Raw genomic sequence first — 23,279 nt, forward strand, 5'->3', positions numbered from 1 at the left:
TACCACACGATAGCGCAGGCGAAGTATTCGGCATAGCAAAAGCAAGGCTAGATGTCCACCTCGGCCGATCGCACGTACGAGCAGCAGAACGACTCGGCACTCGACGCGCTCTACTCCAAGGTCTCCTCTCTCCGCTCGGTGACCATCGACATCCACAACGACTCGGAGAGCCAGCGCGCAGGACTCTTGGCCCAAACTTCGGACCAGTTTGACAGCTTCTCCAACCAGCTAACGCGCACCTCGAACCACTTTTCCAGGAGCATCGTCAACGGCGCGAGACAGCATCGCTTGACGCTTTACATTGTCGGTGGATTCGTCGGTCTCTGGCTGCTCTACAAGCTCTTCTTCTAAGAACATATCGCTTCGCACAACATGGCGTCGCTTTCAGCCAGCAGTACTGTGCTGCGACGAGCAGCTTGCAGGGCATTCCGCCCAATGGTACAATCGCGCCTTCTTTCGCGTTCTTTCTCAGCATCCACAACAGCAGCCATCATCGGCAGAGTATCCCCGCCATCTGTGTCCAGCTCTGCGCACAGTCATAGGATCGGCCTCTCAGTCACAACTCGACTGGCATACAGCACTGCGTCTTCGGGTGCTAGCCCGCTCAAGTCGTGCCCGGGCTGTGGTGAGGCGCAAGCGCTCGAATCGCTGTCGTGTCCGGCGTGCAACACGCTGCAACCCTTGCCCTCCGACATCGACTACTACAAGGCCATGGACCTCGACTTTGGATCGATCCCCAAGGGAGGCTGGGAAGTGGACACTGCGGCGCTAAAGCGCGCCTGGCGGCTCAAGATGGCCGTCACCCACCCGGACCGCATGGTGGGACGCACCGACAAAGAGCAGCAGATTGGTGCTCAGCAGAGTGCGCTCATCAATCGCGCGTACGAGACGCTGCTCAACCCCCTGCCGCGTGCTCACTATCTGCTGGAACGCTACAAGGCGCCCGAGGTGTCGGAGTCGGACTCGCTCGAGGACCCCGAGCTGCTCATGGAGGTCATGGAGCTTCGCGAGCGACTCGAAGAGGCTGAGAGCGAGGCAGAGGCCGCCGAGGTGCGCGCCGACAACGCACGTCTGCTGGATGCAGCCGTCGACACCCTCGCCCAAGCGTTTGCCGCCTCGCCGCCGGATCTGGCTTCGGCCAGAGAGGCTGCCGTCCAGCTCAGATACTGGACCAACATCGAAAAGGCAGCAAGGGAGTGGTCGCCGGGCAAGCGGGTCGAGCTGCAGCACTAGTCAATGTCGCTCGCCACGTGCTGCCAAGCCTACTGGCTGTATCTCTTGCTGATATCATGATGGAAATCAAAACATAGATGGTTTCGTTTTTGATTCGAGGGTAGATGACCGGCATATGAGCACCTTGGCATTGCCTCGGGCTTGATGGAGCGTCGGCCAGAGCTGAGGATCGGAAAGCACTGCAAAGTGAGGACCAGCCGTGGCTACATTTGCAGCTTGGCAGGCGCAGCGAGTCGGGGAGCTGGCGACCCTGCGCAATCGCTTGCCGAAGGGGCGGCCGCTTCCCGACAGAGAGCAACACCACCTCTGACCAGCGCTGCCTGCAGGTCGACGAGGCGTCCGTGTGAATCGCAATCGGCACCGTCAGATGGCACAGTGTGATCTCGCAAGAGCGGGAACGTCGGTTGTGCCCAAATCCGCTGGCCCGTCTCGTCTCGCCCTCTTCGTCTTTACCGCAACCGACGAAAGCGCACAGATATTTGCTCTCTCCCCCGCCCTGTCTCCTTGATCTCTCTCTGTTGGTGCTCGACTGTCACCGGCTTGCAGTAGGATGGTCGCGATGCACATTCTGTGGATCTGGCCTGGAAGTGTCTCAGCCCTGTTTGCGAGGATTTTTCCCCGGAGGCGCTTAGCGTGCCACCGGAACGAGGCTGCTGGGAACGCGATCCAGCAGCTGCAACAGACTCCGAACGCCAAAAAGGTCGAGATGGGAAAAACGCGCTGCGCAGGCCAAACTGCGCTTCCGTGCAGCGGGCGGCTCTAGGCGACCCCAGATTTTGATTTTTCGCGGGCAGCGAGCGGCCAGAGGGGCTTGGCGCGTGAGTGTGGCCCGCGAGACAGGAGTGCGCTGAGCGGCGGGTGTGTTGCTCTTCCTTTTGTCTTGCGAGACCCTCGAATCTGGGGATGTCGGGCTTGCCGCCGCCGCTGCAGCTGCTGCTGCCGCCCATGCATCTGTCAGTCATCTTTCATGCATTCGGGCTCGCAAAATTAGAGTCTGCCTCTGGACGCGAGGCCGAGCGTCGATTCCAGCAGGCGGCGGCCGCAGAAGCAACAGCTTGAGCTGCACGTCTGCGCTCGCTTCGACCGTATGGCCATTCGGGCCCCGCAACCCGCTTGCGCTTGAGAGTCCCACACGCACTCTCTCTGCGCTCGCGCCTGGCTTGAGATCTGATTCACATGGCCTCCGCAAAGCTGCATTTCGAATCCGACTCAGAGCTCCACCACCGCCAAAAGTCGGGCGCTTCCCGAGTCCACTCATCACCGTCACCGTCACCCTGCCTTTGGCTTCGCGCAGTCCTCCTCCCCCTTCCATCGCGCCGTCGATCGTTGTCATCGCCACTCGCTGCCATCCCATCTGCCCTTTCCTAGACTTTTTCCCTCCCTTTATCCCTGCACGCGCCGCACGCTTCGCTCGTCGCAACAAGCATCAGCAGCACTAGCCTCCACCACCAGCTTCACCAGGACGCTGTCTCCAAACCCGAGCAAGCTGTGAAGGCCCAGTCCGAATCCAAGTCGCGCCATATCGGCTGAGCCGGCTCGCTGACTCACTCTGCGCATCTCGGCCTCGGTCACGCTGCCATCCGCGCGCGCAAGCTGCGAGTCGCTCGCCTTCATTTCAGCTCCCTTTGAGCTCCCCGGAAACGCACGGAAGCGGCAACGGCGGCGCAGCAGCAGCACTGCCTCCGATCCATCTGCCTCGCTCAGAAGGAACCAAGGGATCGACCGAGATCCGACAGAGCTCCTGCGAGTCCCTTCTCGCCCAATCCGCACGCCGCTCTCCTCTTCCGGTCCAAATGACCGCTCTGATCCCGCAGCCCTGAGCCTCGAGTTCCGCAAGATACCCTTTCCATATAGATAGAAGCCGCAGGCCTCACAAGACCGCACTGCCGCCCAAGCAACTCAGACCGAAGATCAGACAAGATCAGACATCTCGACGGCCAACTCGCCGCCGCGCATATAGCCTCCCGGCGTGAATCGAAAAGACGCCGAACCGTGGCACCGCCAGGACCTCCGCAACGATCAGCAAACAAGAGCAACACTGCAGGGTGAGTAATGCCTCGGATCTTCGCCCATTGTTCCTACGCTCCAGAATCGGCCCGAGACGCCGAAGTTGATGGGATTGCAGTAGTCTCGAGGAGGATGGCCAAGCGGATGGTCTAGCTGAAGCGAGGCGCGGTCACGGTTGTCATGCGATGACTGTGGTCGGGAACGCAGCAGCGAACCGTGGACGCGTTGCCACGCTTCCGGCATGGCGCGTCTGATGAACCCCTACCGTCCGCTTTCACATCAGACGTCTGGACACCAATCCAACCGTGGACACGGAAGCGTCACAGCAACCGGCGGAGCAGCAGATGCACGCGGGACTCGCCTGGCTAAATCCAGCCGCAGCATCGATTCGTATCGCTTCGCCGGGATGCTTTTGGCCACGGCCTGCACGCATATATGCGCGTCCGCATGCTCAAATGACATCGTGTGGATCTCGTGGTGACTTTAGCCATCGGCCAAGGCAGGCGCACGTCGTCCCATCTTGGAACGACCGAGCCCGACGCCATGCTGTCGTACTTGGGCCTGCCCTTTGATCCTTTGGACGGCGAGCGAGGCTCAGCCCAGCAGCGTCGCGCGAGTGGACATGACCGCTCAGACTCAGCGCCCGGCATGCGCGGACTGGCGCTGACTGGCGCGAGCGTCAGACGGGACACTCCCAGATCTGCGCGTCCACACTCAGAGCGCTCCATCGGAGTCCTCGACACGCTTTCGAGAGCGCGCAATAAAGAGCAGTCATCGGATCACAAGCGACTCAGCCACAGCCGTTGGCTAAAGTCAAAAGTCACCGCGCGCACACGGCCTGTCACCACCACCGCCGCCAGGCACTGGATGCTGTGCGGGAGTCGCCTGCTGCGCGTCGGCGCTGTGTGACGATGAGGATCGCCCTTCAGCCCTCCCAGCTCCAGCGCCAGTTTTGTGCGTACCATTGCTGCTCCCGTCTTCTTGCTCTGCCGATTGCTGTCGTCTTGCACTGCAACCGCGTCCCGTTTCTCTCGAGCCGACCGAATCAACCGGGTGTCGCGAAGAATCCTGCAGCAGGGCTGAGTCGGCTGCTCCTACCGGCGCCGCGCGACGGGCGCCGGGCGCCATCCGAGCCTGTTCTTGGCCATCACAGCGCACGAATCCGCGCTCGCAATGCGCCATCGGCGGCACCAGATCACAGCGCCCGGCACGGGACGCGCTAGGCGCTGGCTTGAGCCAGGTCGTCAGTCTTGCAGACCCTGACTCGGCTCTTGCGCCTGGTCGGCTTGGATCCGATGCGGCCGGCTGCCGGCCTCTCGACTTGTATTCAAAGCCAGCCCTGCTTCCGTTCTGCCATGGCGTCGAAGCTTCTTCCAGCCCCACACATTTCCCTCTCGACCCCCTTTCGTTTCTTCTTCCGAGCATTTCTCGATTGCAGCCGATGCAGCCTCGACCAGCTACGACCATCTGTACAGATCGAAGCATTGTCCTCGCCATCCTTGCGTCGCCATCCGTCGTTGCCTCGAGTCCACTTGTCGCTCCCTGCTCTGTAGGGCGCCCGGCACTCGTAGATCCAGTGCAGCTCGTACATCGGCGGATCGAGACGATCCTTGCGTCCCTCGTCGTGATTCAACAGCTTCCTTGACAGAAGAAGCGCCGACACTGACGGCACCTGTCTATCCTTTCCCTCATCGCCATTCTTTGATCCTTTCGACAAATCGACATTCAAAGGCAGCGACACATAGCCGACTGTTGAGCGGGCGATATCGATTGCTGTAGACGTCCCCGGGCTTGGACCTAGAGGGTGCACGCCAAGGATAAAGCGCACGTCTACCCGGCCCGGTTCCAACACTTTCTTTGCTTGTTCAGCCCTCCAACTCCACCTCGAACGACCAATCGCCTACGTCGGCTGCATCGACGAGACTCACGCTCTAGACCAACAGAAACAGAGCAAAAAGCTCGGCTCGCCTTTTGCACTATCGGACCGACGCCAACACCATCGCCTAGTCGGAGCCAGACGCTCACACGTGAGCCCAGCCAAGATGCCGGACATCGACAATCCAGCCAGTCCGGTGCCCGTTCAAATCGAAGAACGCAAGTCCCCAGGCTCGCCCCACTCGCCCTCTGCAACGCGCAGCAGGCATCCGCACCATCATTCGCCGAGCTCTCAAGGCTCCACACCTTCGCCATCCAACTTGTCGCACCCAGCCTCGCTCAACGGCGACGATGCCAGGCACGGCACATCTCCCGCCACTTCGGTCGACGTGCCATCGGTGCCGCCTGCGGGCCTGAAGCTCGACACTGCCTCTCACTACGCACAGACCCGTAGGGAACAGCAGGCATCGCTGTCGCGGGCCGGTGTGGCTCGATCGCCTCATCCTCTGGATGGATCATTTACAGGACGGTCCGGTGGCATGCTGGCCACGATGCAGGAAGAAGGTGGGCCCGGCTTTGCCGACAGTCGACGCGACTCTTCGCTGGGATTCGACTCGAACCAGACGTTTTCGCAGATGGAGCAGGCCATGCGCGCGTCGCGACATCGGTCCGCCTCGAGTGCAGCAGCGCTTGCGCTCCACGGCAGCAGCGGCCCCTATGTCGATCGTTGGGCCAGCAACGCCGCAGGCAGGATTGCGCCCGCGTCCAACCTGCCGTCCCGTACCCTTTGGGACGGAGTAAGGACGGGAGAAGCCGCGGGCGGACCCAATGCGCCGAACAGCATGGCTGCCCAGAGGCCCCAACCCCACCTCCAGCGCGGCTTTTCGGCCTCGTACGTGCGCAGCAAACCGGAGCCAGCATCGCCTTCGCCGTTCCTGAGCTCGCCAGCGGGCTTCCACGATCTCGGCTTTGACTTTACCGAAGGCTCGTTGCGCACACATCGCTCCAACTACAACACCAACTCTTCGCCCTTTGGCGCGGTGCACGATCTTCCCGAGCTGTCGTCGTATCCCGAGCCATCGCGACTCGGTGGAGCCGATGCGGATGGCCCAGATGGAGACAACGATCGTGCGCAGTCCGGTTACGAGTCGCGACGCCACTCGGTGGCCGGTCCCACGATTGCCAGACGCGATTCGTCCAGCGCCGGTGTGATTGGCGGCCATCGACGAGCGATCGGCTTCGACGTGGCCGGACCGTACACGACCGATAGAGGCGGTCACGAGCTTGCCGGTCACGGTACCACCGCCGATCGAGGCTGGCCCGTCGCCGGCAGGCACGGCAGGGATCGCAGCATCACCAGCGTCAGCGCTACTGCCTCGGGCTTCAACCCCTTTGCCGGAGGCAGCCTGGCCCTCTCTCTGGACGACTTAGCTGGCGATTCGGACTTTGAGCCGTCTTCGCACGCCCGCACCCCTCGCCGTGACATGAGTGGCACGAGAGGCACCGCTGATCCAACATGTGTCTCTGGCACTAGCGCACCGAATGTTGGCCCGCATGCCGCTTCCATGCCCTCCGCATTCGACGAGGGCAGCCTCGACGGTTTTGGAGCCGGCTCGACCCGATTTGCAGATGCACCGCGCCTGACGCGGGCTGGCTTGGACAGCCTCTCTGCCAGCTGGGACACGATGGCTCCTTCGCACATGGCGACTCGCTCTCCTGGTGAAGGCCAGCACACCTTTGCCGAGATGACGAGGCGTCTTCGGCAGATGTCGATTGGCGAACAGGATGTGCACTCTCACTCGCACCGTCACGGCTCGAATGCCTCGTCTTTCTTTGACAACCAGGCCGAGGGCACGCGGACTGTCCGGGCAAGCCCAGGCACGTCACCCACTGGCGTACGGGGGCTCGCCGCTCCTACCACCGGGCATGCTTTGTCGGCCCAAGCCAAGTCCTTCACGGCCTCGCAGCCGATGGCGAGCTATGGTCAGGACTTTGCGGGCGCCATCAGTGGAGCCGCACCGGGCGCGCATGGCATGCATGCCGGCTTCGGCTTTGCGCCACCTGGCTCGGTGCTGGCTCCAGGCAGCCGCATGCCGTATCCGCCCCCAACCGCGTCTCCCTTCGGAATGATGCAGCAGTCTGCTTTCGGTCCCGGTCCCGGTCCTGCTCTGGGCTTGAGCGGTCCTGCTCCTCTTCCTGCGCTCTCGCCCAACGACCTGACGTTTTCGAGCCTGGCAGCTCTCGGTCCGATGCCACCAAGTTCGATGGGACCTCCGGGAGCCCTCGGCGGTGGCGGCGCGCCGTTCGGCTCGGGAGCGTCGGGGGATCTGCAGGACCTTGGCAAGGGAGTGCCGCTCGGCAGCCTGTCGAAGGACACGCCGCTGTACATTGTCGAGTTCAAGCAAGGACGCACGGATCTGTTCTTCCGCTCGCATTCGCCGACTCAGTCGCCCTCGATGCGCGAGGAAGAGCCCATCCGCCGAGGCGACTTAGTGATTGTCGAAGCGGATCGAGGCAAGGATCTGGGCACGGTGGTCAACGACAGCATCACGGTGGAGCAGGTGCAAGCGTTCCTTGCGCATCAGTCGGATCTGACGATTGGCGCGGCTGCAGCGCTTCAAGGCAACGGCAGCACGGGTTTGGGCGCTGGCAGCAGCCGCGACGAGACGAGCTCGAATGCCTCGGGCAGGAGCGGGTCGCCTTCGGCCTCGTCGGCTGCGAGCGGACCGAGCAGCAGTGCGACTTCGAATGCGATGGCGAGTCGACCCATGCGGACGATCAATCCCAAACGCCTGTTTACCAAGGCGACGGCAGCCGATACGAGCACGCTTTACTCGAAGGCGCAGGACGAGGAGCGTGCGCTGCAGCTGTGCATCTCGAAGGTGATGCAGCGTGGACTGCCAATGAGCGTGGTGGCGGCCGAGATGCAGTGGGACCGACGCAAGCTGACGTTCTACTACACTGCGAGCATGCGGGTCGACTTTCGCGATCTGGTCAAGGAGCTCTTCCGCCTGTACAAGACGAGGATCTGGATGTGCCACCTCGGCCATCCGAGCGGCACGGGTCTCAGCTAGAGGAGGGCGGTCGAGGGAGCGGGTCACCATGGCTGGGCTCACGTAAAAAGCCAGCGAGCAAGGCTGCTTCTCCTGTCCACTTGTCCTCGTGTCTTGACGATGTAAGCTCAATTCCATATCTTCACGCACAACTTTGGGTATCGTGTCATCAGCACGGTCTGTATTGGCTGTTTCTTTGGAGTCTGGTTGGATGCAATGCCCGAGTGTGCTTACTCGTGATGGAGTTGGTCGTGACGACGGCTGCCTGATGTTGGCGACACCTTGCCAAAAATGATGGCAAAAAACAGAAAAAAAAAAAGAAAAAACAGGAGGGAAATTCGGGAGCGGAAAATGTTGAGCCAGGGCCCAGGCGCTCAGACTCGAGTGTTGGGTGGCCCACCTGCGGGCTGCGAAATTACCGACGGGTGCTTGGCCGAGAGCTGCCAAAAAGTGCATGTGACCCTGCACGAGCCACGAGCGGAAGAGTGGAGAAGGAAGCCAAGTGCTGCAGGTGCTGGTGCTGCTCCTGCTGCTGCTCTGATTTTGCCCCGAGGCTGCGCTGCGCTGCAAGCTTCGCACATCTTCAAGCCAGGGTCGGTGCCCTCCGACCAATCAGCCTTGCGCGATCTGTCTTGGCCTCGTCCCGCAACGCTCGCTTCTTGCTTCCCTTCATCCATCATCGACGTCCTTCTTCTTTCGTTCCACCTACAGAATCGATTCGAGCCCGTCGCAATCATGGTCTGGTCTCCTCCCGTCTCGCTTGCGTCTGCCAAGGACAAGACTAGGTAAGTCCCGATTTCTCCCCGCTCCGTCCCTCTCGTCCATCTTGCTGACCCCGCTCTTGTCTCGCGCTGCTAGCTTTGCCTACGAATCTACTGTGCACCGATGGCCCGCCATCCTCACGCAGGTGATCGACAGCATCTACAGCGCCAACTATGCGCTCTCCTACTCGCGCACCAACCAGTCGGCCAAGATCGACGAGGGCAAGCAGATCATCGAGAAGATCGCCGCTCTCAAGCATGACATGAGCCGCGACCGCCCGCTCGAGCCCATCGGCGTCGTCTCGGGCAAGGACGCCGACGAGGGCCCTTCCACCGAGCTCTTTGACTCGGTCATCGACAAGGAACACTGGACCTGGTTCCAGGCGCCCTGGCTCTTTGCCGAGTGCTACCTCTACCGCCTGCTCAGGACCTTCTTTGCGCGCAGCCAGCACTGGAAGCAGTACGATCCCTTCTCCAAGACCAAGCTCGACACGTTCAAGAGCTCCGGCAACGCCATCAGCGCACTTGCCGTCACCATCGAGGAGCTCGTGGCCAAGTCGCTCTCGTCGGAGCAAGGGCCCGAGTCCACCCCACAGGGACGCGAGATCCTGTTCCACGAGATGGCGCAGATGTCGCTGTGGGGCAACGCCACCGACCTCAGTCTGCTGACCAACCTGTCGTACGCCGACCTGCAGGCGCTGCAGACCACGGGTCGCGAGCAGCAGGAGGCACGCAGCAAGTACATCCTCGCCAACGACCTCGACAAGGCGTGGACGCGCATCTCGTCGCTCAACAACGGCCGCGTCGACATTGTGCTCGACAATGCCGGCTTTGAGCTGGTGACCGACATGATCTTTGCCGACTGGCTGCTCACCACGCCGCACGTTGGCGAGGTCGTCTTCCACCCCAAGAACATGCCCTGGTTCGTCTCGGACGTCACGCCGCCCGACTTCCGCCACACGATCGAGTCGCTGCTCGAGCCGAGCTTCTTTGCGCGCCAGGAGGCGGGGCAGGACCGCCACCGCAGCGTTAGCCGAAGCCGCGACCTGCAGGCGGATCCGTCCAAGTACTCGTTCAACGCCTCGGGCGGACAGGGAGCGCAGCCGGCTGGATCGCGATCGCTGCAGATGGCCGATGGCAACGAGCGTGGTCGTTCGCCGCATCCGTCGGGCAGCCTGCACCTCCAGGCTCGCGAGGGCAGCGTCGACTCGACTGGACGTGGGCGCACGCCGGCGGGCAGCCGCAACTTCCAGATGGACGCGGCGTACTTTAAGAATGCGCGCTCGCAGACGATTTCGCCGTCGCGCTCGTACGTGATGGACAGCTCGCGCTTCTCGTCGCTCTCGATCCACGACGAGGAGCCGAGTGGCGACGACGAGCGTCACGGCCGCGGGCGTTCGACGACGGTCAAGGACGAGACGCCGTCGTCGCAGACGCCCGTGCAGGCGATGGTGCGCCGCTGGATGAAGCACATGGAGTCGGGCCGATTCAAGCTGTCTGTGGCGCTCGACACGCCGCTGGGCGCCGACACGGGTGCGGCCAACGGATTCTGGACGCAGCCGGTTTCGTACGCCAACATGGCGACGCATGCGCCCGAGCTGCACAAGGAGCTCGCGACGCAGAGCGACCTGGTGATCTTCAAGGGCGACCTCAACTACCGCAAGCTCACCTCGGATGCCAACTGGAAGTCGGACACGAGCTTCCGCGACGCGCTCGGCCCACTGGCTGGCACCGTCGAGATCCTGGCGCTCAGGACCAACAAGGCGGATGTCTGCGTAGGGCTCAAGCCTGGACAGGAGGCCGAGGTGGAGAAGGAGGACGCAAAGTGGCGTGTGGACGGAAAGTGGGCCGTCGTGCAGTACTGCCCTCAAGACAAGTAGACGCGATGCGAGTGCAGCCGATGACAAGAAAGAAATCTGAATTGCTGTAGAGCCATCATGTTGACAATGCGCTCTTGTCCCGTTTCTGAGGCTGTGTGGACTGTTTGGAGGGTTGGAGGGTATCGAGTTGTAGAGGCGCAAAGGATGGCGGGAGGTTCGACTTTACGTCTGAGCCCTTTAGCCGAGCAGCCTTGATCTTTTTACTCTGACTGACGTAGATGTGGTATCGGTTGTAGAGGACGATTTCGGCGAGGGCCGTGAGGAGTGCGACGAACATGGAGACGAGCACCTTGTGGGCGGGGGTGGCGTTTCCGCTTGCCCACCACGCAGCTGTGGCTGTGGCGAGGGCCGAGAGAAAGATGTTGAGCATGACGCTGAGTTGACGCTGTGCATCGCGCCACGCCTGCTCCTCGTTCTCGGCCATTGCTTTGCGCGACGCAGGATCGAGCGATGTCGGTGTGGATGATGCGAAGCGCTGTGCGAGGGGAAGCGTTGGATCGACGCCGGCGATGTTGGTGTAGGAAGTGGAGATTTTGTAGGCACCCGGAGTGTGCGTGGTTGAGCTCGACATGCGCGAGTATTCGGCCTGTTCTTGCGCTTTGCGTATCGCTGCTAGAGACTCTTCCAGCTCCTTCGACTATGTACAGAGTGGCATTAATTCAGTCACTCGTAGCTGAAAAGGAGGCATGGGCGGATGCAACTTACCCTTTGGAAGACCGGTTTGGGTGGCACATAGACGCGGGAACCCCTCACGAGGGCCGAAAGCTTGCAAGCGCCGTCGTTCACTCCATTTCCATCGGCACCGGGCTGTGTGGATGCCCAACTCGCGATGCTGATCAGAAGCGTATGTTCCAACACCACCGCTTGGTCTTGCTTTTCCGAGCTGGTGCTGGTTGTGGGTACAGCTGGGCTTTGTGCAGTCATCTTTTCCGCGTGCTGCAAAGGTTGGTCTGCCAGCGCGGCTCGCAGCGCTTCCAATGCATCATGCTTTGAATTAGTGACAGCGAGATCCCGCAACCGCCGCGAAATGCTCGGAGACAAGATGAGCTTCGTCATGGCTCCGTCGAAGGTGTGCGTGTGAAAGGGAGGGCAAGCGAGAAGACGAGAGGCAAGGCTGGGTGTAAATTACAGCTGCTGCAGGGTTCGTCGGAAGTCGGCCCAGCACCGAGCCTTTCCTCCACACACAAGCGCGCGACCAAATCCGGCCGAGTGAGAGTCTCCAGGTGTTGGTCTCTGTGTGCGGGGAGCGACGTGGCGCGTCACGCTAGCGCGCTTCCGCTTCTGAAACATGCACCTTGCCGATCCGTTTGATTTTTGCCATTCGCCATGGAGTCTACCAAGAATGCTTGCTCAGCTGTCCATCCCCGACGCACTCACTTGCGAAGGCCAGATCCAGTTTGAAGACGCTGGGCTGAGGAGCTGGATCGCTGCCAAGGCTGGCTGATGCGTACCCTTTGTCAGCGTGATTGTGGGGCGGGTGGCATCCGATGCATAAATCACAGGCCGCGCTCGGATCTTCCGAGCCTTGAAAGCGGGCGTGGCGTGTGCCAAAGGGCGAGGAAAAAAGTGTGATTTCAGCAGAGCAGGGCGGGGCGGAATCGGCTACGGCTGTCCAAAATCCTTCGCTGCTGCTGTCAGTCGAGCCAAGCTGCGCGAAAGAAAAGAAAGCTCGAGCCTGCATGTGGGCGTGCGGTGCGGTGCGGTGCGGCTCACGACTCCTTTGCTAAAGTCACAGGGCACACCTGCACCTGCACCGACACATGCAGTGAGCTGCAGCTGCACCTTCGCAAGCACACTGCACCGCACACGCACACGCACACCGCACACCGCACACCGCACACCGCACACCGCACACCGCACGCACATGCCACACACTCGCTCAGTCGCTCAACTCGAGCCCACTTCGTCGCCTTCATCCCCCTTCTCGTCGTCCTTGCTCCGATCATCGGCCAGCGCTCAGAACCTAATAGCCATCCCATCGCATCATCCGATAGAGCCGCCTCCAAGCACACTCATCGATACCATTCTCCAACCAGCAAGCATCTCAACCAACAGCAGCAGCACACAGTGCCCCATCGCGCATAGCTCCAGCTCTTCACGACCAGCCAGCACTCCAACGTATGGTCTTCTAACGACCACTATTACTCTGGCGCAGAGCAGCCCACACCCGCGCTCATGGACGTCCCCACCCTCAACGTCGCCGCGCCCGTATTCACCCCGGGCGCAGGCGCACGTTCCAATGCTCCTCCAGTCGCAAGGGAGCCCTCGCCGATGCGCCCATCCTCCTCGGCTTCGGGTCAAGACACTCCCGTTCACGACCAGCGCCCATCATTGCATTCTACCATGGTTGGTGTCCAGCATCTTTCCGCTCTTCTGCGATTGCACTTGGCTCATGCTGACAACTTGTCCATATTTTCTCATCTTTCCTCCCACTAGCTTTCACAGATTCAGAACCAGATGACTCCTGGCGGCGGTGTTCCAGGCGGCATGGTCCACATGAACGCCGCCTCTCGACCCTTTGTTCCCGGCGGCGCCGCGCCTCTCTACAAGCAAGAAGTTCCCATCACTCCACTTCATTCGGCGCCGACTCCGACCAATGGCTTCAGCCGCTCGCCGCTCGCCGGCCACGCCCTCGCTCACGGCTTGAATCCAGGCAGTGTCCAGCTCACTGGACTGCCTGCCTTCCTCGCAACGCCGCCAATCATGACGAACCCCCCTTACAACTCGGCATACCCAGCTGGCCCACCCTCGCCCATCTCGCCTGGCGCCTCCGTTCCTCCGAGTCCATTCGCCATATCTCACCCGCAGAACGCGCTCGGTGTTCAACGCCAAGGACCTCTTATGGGCGCAAACATGAACGCCAGGAGAGGCAGAGGGCCGCAACCCGTCACTCCCCTCAAGTCGTCCGGACACAATTCAACGCCTTCCATATCCATGAACCCCGCCGCCTTTGCAGCCAACCTTGCCGCGCTCAAGGCCAAGAAGAAGGTCGTCGTTTCCATTCCCAACGAGAAACCTTTGCCAGACGATTCGGCGCTCATCTCGCAGCACGACAGCGAGTCGCTCAACAGCTCGCCAGAGTTCAGCGGAGACGACAAGGAACCGAGCTCAAGTACCCAAGACGTCAAGCTGCGTCACGCTCTAGCGGCCGCTCAGACTCGTAACAAATGGATCTTGCGTCAGCCATGGTCTCGCGATCTTCACGACCAAGTGCCTTGCCTCGACGTCCCGCTAGACGCAGTCATCACCTGCGCAGTGCATCCCGAGCCTTGGCCACACTCCTTGGGCTTGCCGGACACCATCGAGATCTACCTTCCTGGTCAGAGCGCCTGGGACGAGTACCAAGAGCAGCGTTACGAGGAGCAGCAACTCGAGGCCGAGGCGGCTGCCTTGGAGCAGCAGCAGCTGCAGCCAAACGTCCTGCCTTTGCTACAACCCAAGCCGCTCCTGCCGTCGGAACTCGCCATCTTCGCTCCGGACCACAAGATCCGCAGCTTTTCCATCTCAACTCCCGCCGATCCCAACATGGTCTCCTTCAAGCTCAACCGCTTCCTCCAATCGCAGCATGCCGACTCCGCCGCTGCAAACGACGCAAGCGGCGCTGAACCTCTCCAGAACGAGCCAGGGCCATTTGCCCGCCTCAATCCCGATCTGCCTAGTCGACTGCGCGAGGCTTTTGCCCGTCGTCGCGGAGAAAGTACAGACATCAGCCTCCGCCCGCCCACGTCCAAGCATGGCCACACAATGTCGCTCGGCTTGCCGAGCTCGGGTGGTCCATTTGGCCCCGAGGTCTTCAGCGCTCTCGACTTGATTCGCGCCAATTCGGACCAAGGACCTTCCCAGCCTCCGTCCGACACCCACGATGCTGAGATGCCTTTGTCCGACTCGGAAGCCATGGCTCCGAGGGCTCAACCTTTCCTCTCTGAAATCGCCGAGGATGACGCAGAGGAAGAGTATGCCATCGCTGGAACCGCACGAGCATCGTCAAAGCCCTCAGGCAGCGGAAACTGGAAGGATCTCGGCAGAGGTTTCGGATACGAAGTCGAGCCTAATGCTCACGCTTCCACCAGCGACCGAAAGGCTCGATCTCATGCGCGCCAAGCATCCAGAATCTCGGTCAGCACCTCGCGTCGAGGCGGCCAAGACAGCGACGAGCTTCTCTCGGACGGCGAACACTTCGAGATCCGCACCAACCCAAGCGAAGATGCCGACGCCTCGGACTTTGAGGAGGATGCGGGCGAGTATGGGGAGGAACACTGGCACGCTCGTCGCGCCAGCGCACATCTCTCTGCCTTTGGCGACGCTCACGACCGCCACGGCTTCGATAGTGTCTCGGGAGGCAGCGACGACGACAGCCTGCGCGACTCTCTCACCCCGTCGGACGAGCAGTTCAGCAATCCTTCGGATGAAGAGGCGGCTCGCGAGGAGAGGATGCTGCGCCGACAGCATCGCGCAGCAGAGCGAGCGGCTCGCCAGGAGCGCAAGGCCCGCCTTCGAGCACGCGCCAACACTGACAACACACTTCCAAGCAGCAGCATTGGCGAGGCCGACCTGTACGAGAACGGTCGCTACGACTCGGATGGCGACCAAGCCGATGCACAGCGTCACGACAGGGCGCGGCGCCGTGACCTCGATGACATTGTCAGCAATCCGTCCGACGAGGTGCACTCCGACTTTGATGGTACCGAGACGTTTGGACACACCCACCGCCATGGTCGCAATGACGACGGCCCTCGTCTCAGTCAGGACTTCCGGTTCCCACCGCCCAAGCCGACGGGGTCGAACGCATCGCAGCCTCGTTCCAGCAATGGTCCCACAATGTCAGGAACCCTCGGTCGCGCTGCGGGCTCGTCCATGCTCAATCCAGGCGCCAAAGAGTTCACGTTCGGCGGCGTTGCCACTGCGAGCGCTGGAACAAGGGCGGTCTCGGCGCCATTGTCCAACGGCCAGGATGCCGGCGCACACTTCCGCCTGCCCAGCATCAAGACGTCGAGCTTTGGGTCGAGCGCGCTCGGCGAGGCGGCTGCAAATGCTCCCCATCTCAATGTTGGTGCGCCTTCGTTCAAGCCCGGAGCATTCACGTTCAAAGCTCCCGACGGTGTCCGCCTCGAGCTGCCAAATACCACGCATGCTGCAGCGACGGCGGATGGCGCGGACGCAGAGGACGACCGCATGGCGCAGAGCGAAAGGCAAGGACGCGAGAAACGCACCCGCTACGGCCCCATTGACTATGCCAGCGAGGACGAGCATGACGCAGCCTACGGTACAAGCCCGCCCCGGCCCAAGGCTTCGGCTGCGAGTATCGAGGGCCCTCTGCGCAGCTTCAGCACGCTGTCAAGGCAGGGCCCTCCTCCCTTCCTGCCACCCAACTTCCAGCAGCAGCAGCAGCAGCAGCAGCAGCAGCAGCGCGCTGTCTCCCATGACTCGCGCTTCACTGCTGACGCGCCCTCTTTCGTCCCGACGTGGGCTAAGGGTGCAGCTGCGTTTGGCGGATCCACCAGCTTCAAACGCCCGACCTTGCCGGACTGGGCGCCAGCCGAGAAGAAGCCGATGCCGTCGATTCGTGACCCGAGCATGTTTACGATGGAGACAGGCAACAAGGCTATTCCAATTCGACGTCCGGCCGAGGATGAAGCTGAACAGTCCGCAACTCAGAATCGCTCGCCTCAGAGCGGTATCGCAGCGCAACGAAATGCCGCCATGCAGGCTACGTCTCCGGCTCAGAGCAGCGTGCCCAAGTTCGACGGTCCTCGCGCAGCAGGCGAGGCGAGTGGAAAGTCATCTAACAACACCCTGTCAGCCCCAGCACCGTGGGAGACATCGCGCAAATCCGAGTCGGAATGGCAAGCGGAGAGAGCACGTCCGATCCACATTCCTACTGGACCGCACAGCTTCCAGTCTTCTGTGGCTGGTTCACTGGTGTCTAACGCCGAAGCACGTCTTGGAATGCGTTGGGCACCCCACCACACACCTTCTCTGTCTCGCGACAGCATGAGCGTGTCTTCTGCAGGACGACGCCAGAGACGCTCCGACCGCAGTCCGCAGAAACACCGCAACGTCAGGCTCGATGATGGCGACGATGAAGACGAGGAAAGCCTCACCGACTTCGTGGAAGAGATCGCGGAGCGAGTTGACAAGGCACTCGAAGGCTGGGCCGGCAAGATTCTGGACGAGGTCACCATCATGGGCCAGGTGCGACCCAACCCGCGTCACCTCAGCCCAGCATCCGTCGAAGTCAGCTTGGACCAGGACAAGATTGTGCAGGAGCTCTCGAGGCGCGTGGAGGAGGCATTAGACGCCCACCTCGCCAACACCTTCCAGTCGCATTCTCGCAAGATGACCGACGCTTCCGACGAGACGCAGACTACCATTCGTCCTTCTCGACAGAGGTATTCTTCGTCTGATGACAAGGTGGCCTCGGGTCTGGCCGATGCGTCTGGCGAGTGGGACTTTGACTACGTGCAGGAGGTCCTCGACATGAAGCTCGGCGAGCTTCGGGACCAGTTCAAGATGTCCATTACGCAGGTTATAGAGAGGATCGATGCGCGGTCCGAAAGCAAGGACAGAGGAGTGGCTCAAGAGGCTGACCATGTCAACGGTCTGACGGGTGCAGACGTTCAAACCAAGCTCGCTGAAAGTGTGGCAGCACGCGTGCTCGAGCCACTGGACTCGCTGCTTCGATCGCACGTCCAGACGGCGTTGGAAAGCAAGTCTGCATCGGAAGGCAAGCTCGAGCAGTCTGTCCAGGCCAAATTGGACGAGAACCTCTTCCTGCTTTCCGAGAAGGGAGCCGCCGATCGATCGAGCCTGCAGCATATGCTCGAGGCAAGGGTTCAAGATCTCGAGGGTGCGCTGGGCGAGATCGTCGGCTCTGTCAAGCTGCACTTTGAGACTGCCTTCCAAGAGCGCCTCCCGGCCATCGCCGAGGATGTTGCAGCGAGGGACGTCGCTCTGGCAGACAAACTCACCAACCAGCTCGGCCAGGCGCTTGGCCCCGTCTTGTCGGAGAACCGCCGATGCCTCTTGGAAGACAATCAGCGCAGCCGAGACGTGGTGCTCGAGTCGATCCCCTCGGCCTCGCAGACGGCGCAGGCGACGTTGCAGCTGCTAGAGCCGCTGGTGCAGAGCCTCAAGAGCGACCCGATCGACTCGGATGCGCTGGTCACGAGGATCGCAGAGGTGATCGGCAAGCAGTCGATCGAGCACATGGTGGATCTCAATCCTGTGCTCGCGCTGCTCGAACCGCTCATCACGAAGCAGGACGATGCGCGTGCATTCAGCAAGAAGATTCTGCAGCGGCAGGAGGAGACCGACCAGACGCTTTCGGAGCTACCGGCCGCCATCAATGCCAAGACCGAGATCTTCCTGTCGAGCGCAAGCGCCACGAGCGAGACGCAGGCACAGATTCTGCAAGAGATCGGCGCGATCAAAGCCGAGATCGAGCGCAAGGCTTCCGAGTCGACCGGTGCGGTGCCAACGAGCATGGTGGTGCTGCAGGAGAAGCTCGAGGAGCTCACGCGAGACCGGGAGCTGCACCGCGAAACTGCAGGCAAGACGCTCGCCGAGCTCGCGTCGGTGTACCATGTGCTCAACAGCTCGTACGAGGCTCTGTCGCGGCTCGAGGCGCAGCACGCAACGACGGAAGAGACGCACCGCGAGCTTCTAGCGCGATTCGAGAAGCAGGCGCAGGAGCAGTGCGAGCTGGGTCGGGAAGTGCGCGAGGCCGAGGCACGCGCTGCTCGTGCCGAGGCAAGCAAGGCGGAGCTGGCGTCTCGCTCGTCGGCTGCGGATGAGGAGGCTGTGGCGTTGCGCGAGCACGTTTCGCGGCTGACCGCCGAGCTCGCCGCGGTCAAGGCAGAAAAGGCTCAAGACAAGGAGGGCTGGACGAAGGCGCTAGCTGCAGAGACTGCGCGAGCTGAGCGTGCCGAGGCGACAAGTGCCGAGATGCAAGGCCGTCTGGGCCAGGTCGCCGAGCAAGCGGGTGCGGCGGAGCGCGAGGCGTACGAGTCGGCCAAGGCAGTGCTGGAGCGCGCTTCCAAGGCGGAGGGTCAGATTGTGGCGCTGGAGAAGCGGCTGGCGGAGCAAGACACCAAGATCGCCAACCTGCAGCAGGTATGTGCGACGCAGAAGCAAAAGGCGGCGCAGAGCCACCAGAAGCTGGCCGAGGGCGAGAAGCGCGTCAAGGAGCTCGAGACCAAAGCAGACGCGCTGGCCGAGGCGACGGCTCGCCTGAGCGTGCTCGAAGGCGCGGCCGCGGAGCTTGGGGAGGTCAAGCAGCAGCTGCACGAGACCGAGCAGAGGGAAGCGCACGTTCGGGCTGAGCTCGAGTCGTACAATGCTCGCTTCGGCGAGCTGGAGCGGGAGCTGGTGGAGATCAAGGCCAACTATGTCGAGGCGGCGACGCACGGGTCGACGCAGTCGGAGCTCGCGGCAAGCCAGGCGCTGGTCGAGACGCTGCGCGCGCATGTGGCGGCGCTCGAGGCGGCGGCGGCAGCGTCACTGGCCGGCATCGACGGGTGGGAGGCGGTCGAGACGCCGCGCACGGGCGCGTGGGCGTCGATGCATGCGCCGCGCGCCCCCGCCCGGGTGTCGCGCAAGAACCTCGGCGTGCTCAGTGCGGCAACGAGCGCCGACACGTCGGCCAAGTGGGTCGAGGCGCCCGCGCGCTCGTACTCGTTTGCCTCGACCGCAGGCAGCCGCAAGCAAGTCGAGGTGGACGAGGGCGGATGGTGGTCCTGAATCCAGCTGATCAATAGTTCATTGCGATGTAGAAATGGCACGGTGATAGAGGTGCATAGCGTGGATACCCTTCGAGAGGTGCCTGGGTGAATCCATCACGACGTCTGCTATGTTTTTGAGGCATGTCAAGTCGAGCTCACGATGGGTTCTGGTCTGACTTGCTCTGGGGATGGCTGACCTCTTTCAAGCGGCGCATGCTTGTGCCGACGGCGCCGAGCGGATCGCCTAGTCCACGCTTGCTGCCAAGCGTAACGTTGCTGTGCCCGAGTGCGGAATCGAGGATGGTGTGGGGCCACAGGCGAGAATCGCGGAACTCGGTCATGCGCCTTGAACATTTTGCTCAGGCAGGCTTTTGAGAGTGGGGTGGAGGTTTTCCTTTCTGGCTTTCTTGCTTGTTGGCCACGACCTTGGCACTCGGATTCGGATTCGACGATGGCACGACGTTTGGTGTCGTACAGCGACCTAGCTGACGACGTGGCAACTTCTTCCGACATTAGCTCAGTCGTAGGTGGGTCTAAGAGGAAGCGTGGTGTCGGTGTTGGAGGGGCCGTTAAGCATTGGGACGATCCGTCTTCTTCGGGGTCCGACATGGACAACCAAGGTGCGGAAGAAGGTTTAAATGATGGTGAGGAGGGGGAAGGGGGGTATGCATGGAAGTACGACGAGTTTGGACGATTAGCTGGGGACACGACTACCCCGATTGAAGAGGAGTTCGATTTCGACGTGCCGTTTTCCATCCCCTCACCTCCCCTTCCCTACTCTGACCACAAATTCCAAGAGGAGGTTGATGTGGAACGGACACATCGACCGCCTGTTGAAGTGGGAGGAGGAGGTCGAACGCTTCTGCACTCGGAAATCTGGTCGAGCGCGGCAATTGTCGATGCATTCAAAGCCGCACACCACCAATACCTCGCCCACCACATCCCCACCACCAACACCAACACCAACACCGAGAAAGTTCCGGTGTCACCTCTGTGGACAGAAGCTCCGCACCATAAAAGCCTCCTAGCACAACAAGTAAAGGCCGATACACTCCAAATCCTCGCCCAAAACAAACCCTCCGCAAAGTCAAATCAACCCTCGCGCACATCACTTTTATCCACCGCTACGCACGTCCCAGCGGCAGAGATCGACGGAAACGCAGCCTGGAAAAAAGCCGTCAAAACCGTACAATCCACCCCAAACACAATAGGCAGCACCGAATGGAACGCTGGCTACAAGGCCGGCTACAACGACGCCCTCAACCACATCCCTCCACAGATCTGAACCAGCAATGCCACAATGATACCCCTTCGATCCACACGGCAAAACGACAAAGAAAACGCGGATTCGTACAAATTCGCCAGGCAGTGAGCAGGGTGTGGGGGACTGAAGAAGCGGGGGTGCGAGTGCGCTCGTCACTCGTCGACCAGCTGGTCGACGCTGGCGCTGCGTTCGCGCTCGCGAGCCGGCGAGGCAGCGTTGGCGTCCGACGGCGAAATGGCTGCTGCACTCGCGTCGCGGCGCGTGCGGCCGTTGACGCTGTCGGCGCTCTGAGCGAGGTCGCCGTCGCTAGCACGTGCGCCGCCGTCGACCGCGCCCGATGGGCCACTGCTGGGCTCCATGGGCGACTGCGAGCTCGAGCTGGCCGAGCTGAGGCGAGCGTGTGCGGCGGCGCCTGCCGAGGCGGCTGCGGCCGCCGACGAGGCGTGGTGCACCGCGTCGTGCTCGCGCTTGTTGGCGCTCTCCTGCTCCTTGAACTTCTTCCATCGCGAGCCGCAGCGGTCGCACAGCGTGCCCGGCCCGTTGGGTCCGCGGCGGAACTTGGCGTCGTGCGGCGCGGCGCAGTTGGAGCACGTGCGGTTCTTGGTGCTGGCGAGCTTGCGCACCGGGTAGCTGCCGGCGTCTGAGGGCGTAAAGTAGCCGCCGGGCGTGCCCATGGCGCGACCCGGCGGCAGCGAGGCGTGGTCGTGCGGATCGCCACGCAGCCGCGCGAGCTTGCGCGAGCGCTCCATCTCGTCCATCTCGTGGTCGTACGGATGCGAAGACGAGTACTGCGTGGCGCTGTACGAGCTGGCGGACGACGTGGACGGGTAGGTGGTGAGCGCGGGCATCGACGACCTCTCGCTGCTCGAGGTGAGGTAGGAGCTGCTCGGCGGCGGCGGCGAGCGCGCGCCCATGCCTGCGTAGCGCGCTGGCATGCCCGGGCGATGTGCGGACGAGGCGGGCGCCATGGCGTACCGATCGGCGCGGTCGCGCTCGTCGGCATAGGCGTACTCGGCTTCGACGGCTGCATTGGTGAGCGGCATGCGCGTCAGGTGCCTCGGCTCGGCGTCGTGGGCGTCGTGATGCGCATCGGGATACGCACGAAGGCGCGCGGCGCCAGGATGCGCGTACGACGACGGTGGCGACATCTGCTCGGCCAGAGGCGCGTGGTGAGGACGCGAGACGAGACTGATGGGCGGGCCGGAGGGACCCTCGGTGGTGACGGTGATCGAGGCGGATCCCTCACCGTGGGGTACGCTGACCGAGACGCCTGTGGATCCGGGCGCGCTGGAGCGTGGCTCGTAGGCGTTGCGAAGTGGCGGCTCGGCCTCGCTGGGACGGGGTCGCTTGATGCCGATCATGGACGGAGCAGGCTGTGGCGGGATCCTGGGAGCATGGCCAGGCTCTGCGGGGGCGGCGTGGTCGGGGAAGCGGTCGGTGCGATCGCGCAAGGGAGCGTTGGGAACGCCTGCGAGGTCGAGACGGCGTGCGAGATCATCGCGCTCCTGCTCGGCATGGCGTGCGCGCTGTGCCGAGCGCTCGAGCTCCCTGCGGAGCTTGTCCAAGTCGGCGTAGACCTGGGAGCTTTCGGCAGCGCCTTCAGAGTTGTTTGTGTAGGTCATGCGTGCCTTGACCAAGGCGCGGACGAGCGGACGGACGACGTCGTCGAGGTAGGTCTGCTCCAAGAGATGTTCGCCCAACGAGGTGGGGATGAAAGTGGAGTCGTCGCCGGAGTCGGGCGCAATGCCGGGACGGAAGCGGCCGGGTGGATGGTGGTCGTAGTGGGCACGAGAGGCGGCGCCACCGTCGTAGGGAATGGAATCGGAACGCTTGGGACGCGACATGAAGGGCAAATCCGTGTGGCGGCCGAGGTCGATGTGGGGCGAGTTGATGAGCGGGGTGGAGGCGGCCATGGCGGGGAGGAATGCTGAAGAGGCGGGGGAATGAAGAGCTAGGATCTGAAGATCCCTTTAGTCGATACGTGTATGATCGTCCAAAGGAAGCAAGCCGACCACTAGGAAGTGTTCACGCCGAGGTTTGTGGATGCGGTGATGGCGGGAGGAGCAAGTGATCCACCTTGGCTGAAGAGCAATGACAAAACTCTCGTGATTAAGTCGACTAATGCAGGAGATTCAATCTGAGAGCGGGACGCTGTCAGCCGATCAACGGGATGGAGCGGGATGCGTCCAAGTTGGTGATGTGAGGAGCCGAGGCAAAGGACGTGATGTGGTCGAGCTGGCGGGAAAGTTGGGCAGAACACAGGCTAGGCAGAGCGGAATGGCGCGTATATCCTGCCAAAGCCGATTGCGACCTGTGCTGCTGTGTGTAGGGTGCGATGCGTGTATAGGATGAAAGCAAGGCGGATCAAGGCAAGCGCTGAATGTGTCGACGACAACGAAGACGGTTGCGGAACGCTACAAAAAAAGTCGATGTTTAGGCGGCGCGGATGACTGGCATACAAGGGTGATGATGGAAGGCTGACGATT

General features: G+C 62.1%; 9 protein-coding genes across 9 annotated transcripts; 6 read left to right on the forward strand and 3 right to left on the reverse strand.

The window, feature by feature from the left end:
• Positions 1-51: 51 nt before the first annotated feature.
• On the forward strand, positions 52-351 carry PAN0_016c5309 (molecular chaperone HscB; the record flags this gene model as incomplete). The annotated part of the gene is made up of 1 exon (XM_014799250.1): positions 52-351. The coding sequence occupies one exon, from the start codon at positions 52-54 to the stop codon at positions 349-351; it is 300 nt and encodes a 99-aa protein (XP_014654736.1).
• A 21-nt stretch (positions 352-372) lies between these two features.
• PAN0_016c5310 (co-chaperone Hsc20) lies at positions 373-1,233 on the forward strand (the record flags this gene model as incomplete). The annotated part of the gene is made up of 1 exon (XM_014799251.1): positions 373-1,233. The coding sequence occupies one exon, from the start codon at positions 373-375 to the stop codon at positions 1,231-1,233; it is 861 nt and encodes a 286-aa protein (XP_014654737.1).
• Positions 1,234-2,616: 1,383 nt separating this feature from the next.
• On the reverse strand, positions 2,617-4,368 carry PAN0_016d5311 (uncharacterized protein; the record flags this gene model as incomplete). The annotated part of the gene is made up of 4 exons (XM_014799252.1): positions 2,617-3,075; positions 3,316-3,429; positions 3,723-3,984; positions 4,076-4,368. The coding sequence occupies 4 exons, from the start codon at positions 4,366-4,368 to the stop codon at positions 2,617-2,619; spliced, it is 1,128 nt and encodes a 375-aa protein (XP_014654738.1).
• A 914-nt stretch (positions 4,369-5,282) lies between these two features.
• On the forward strand, positions 5,283-8,189 carry PAN0_016c5312 (PSP1-domain-containing protein; the record flags this gene model as incomplete). Its single annotated transcript, XM_014799253.1, has 1 exon — positions 5,283-8,189. The coding sequence occupies one exon, from the start codon at positions 5,283-5,285 to the stop codon at positions 8,187-8,189; it is 2,907 nt and encodes a 968-aa protein (XP_014654739.1).
• Positions 8,190-8,519: 330 nt separating this feature from the next.
• Positions 8,520-10,809, forward strand: PAN0_016c5313 (DUF89 domain-containing protein; the record flags this gene model as incomplete). The annotated part of the gene is made up of 2 exons (XM_014799254.1): positions 8,520-8,953; positions 9,027-10,809. The coding sequence occupies 2 exons, from the start codon at positions 8,520-8,522 to the stop codon at positions 10,807-10,809; spliced, it is 2,217 nt and encodes a 738-aa protein (XP_014654740.1).
• Positions 10,810-10,864: 55 nt separating this feature from the next.
• Positions 10,865-11,865, reverse strand: PAN0_016d5314 (uncharacterized protein; the record flags this gene model as incomplete). The annotated part of the gene is made up of 2 exons (XM_014799255.1): positions 10,865-11,446; positions 11,515-11,865. 2 exons carry the CDS (start codon positions 11,863-11,865, stop codon positions 10,865-10,867), a joined length of 933 nt encoding a protein of 310 aa, XP_014654741.1.
• Positions 11,866-12,984: 1,119 nt separating this feature from the next.
• Positions 12,985-19,548, forward strand: PAN0_016c5315 (uncharacterized protein; the record flags this gene model as incomplete). Its single annotated transcript, XM_014799256.1, has 2 exons — positions 12,985-13,155; positions 13,246-19,548. 2 exons carry the CDS (start codon positions 12,985-12,987, stop codon positions 19,546-19,548), a joined length of 6,474 nt encoding a protein of 2,157 aa, XP_014654742.1.
• A 432-nt stretch (positions 19,549-19,980) lies between these two features.
• PAN0_016c5316 (uncharacterized protein) lies at positions 19,981-20,814 on the forward strand (the record flags this gene model as incomplete). Its single annotated transcript, XM_014799257.1, has 1 exon — positions 19,981-20,814. One exon carries the CDS (start codon positions 19,981-19,983, stop codon positions 20,812-20,814), a length of 834 nt encoding a protein of 277 aa, XP_014654743.1.
• Positions 20,815-20,945: 131 nt separating this feature from the next.
• PAN0_016d5317 (uncharacterized protein) lies at positions 20,946-22,706 on the reverse strand (the record flags this gene model as incomplete). The annotated part of the gene is made up of 1 exon (XM_014799258.1): positions 20,946-22,706. The coding sequence occupies one exon, from the start codon at positions 22,704-22,706 to the stop codon at positions 20,946-20,948; it is 1,761 nt and encodes a 586-aa protein (XP_014654744.1).
• Between the last annotated feature and the right edge of the window lie 573 nt (positions 22,707-23,279).

Source organism: Moesziomyces antarcticus (genome assembly GCF_000747765.1).
Source record: "Moesziomyces antarcticus DNA, scaffold: scaffold_v10016, strain JCM 10317, whole genome shotgun sequence".
In the NCBI taxonomy this organism is placed as follows: Eukaryota; Fungi; Basidiomycota; class Ustilaginomycetes; order Ustilaginales; family Ustilaginaceae; genus Moesziomyces; species Moesziomyces antarcticus.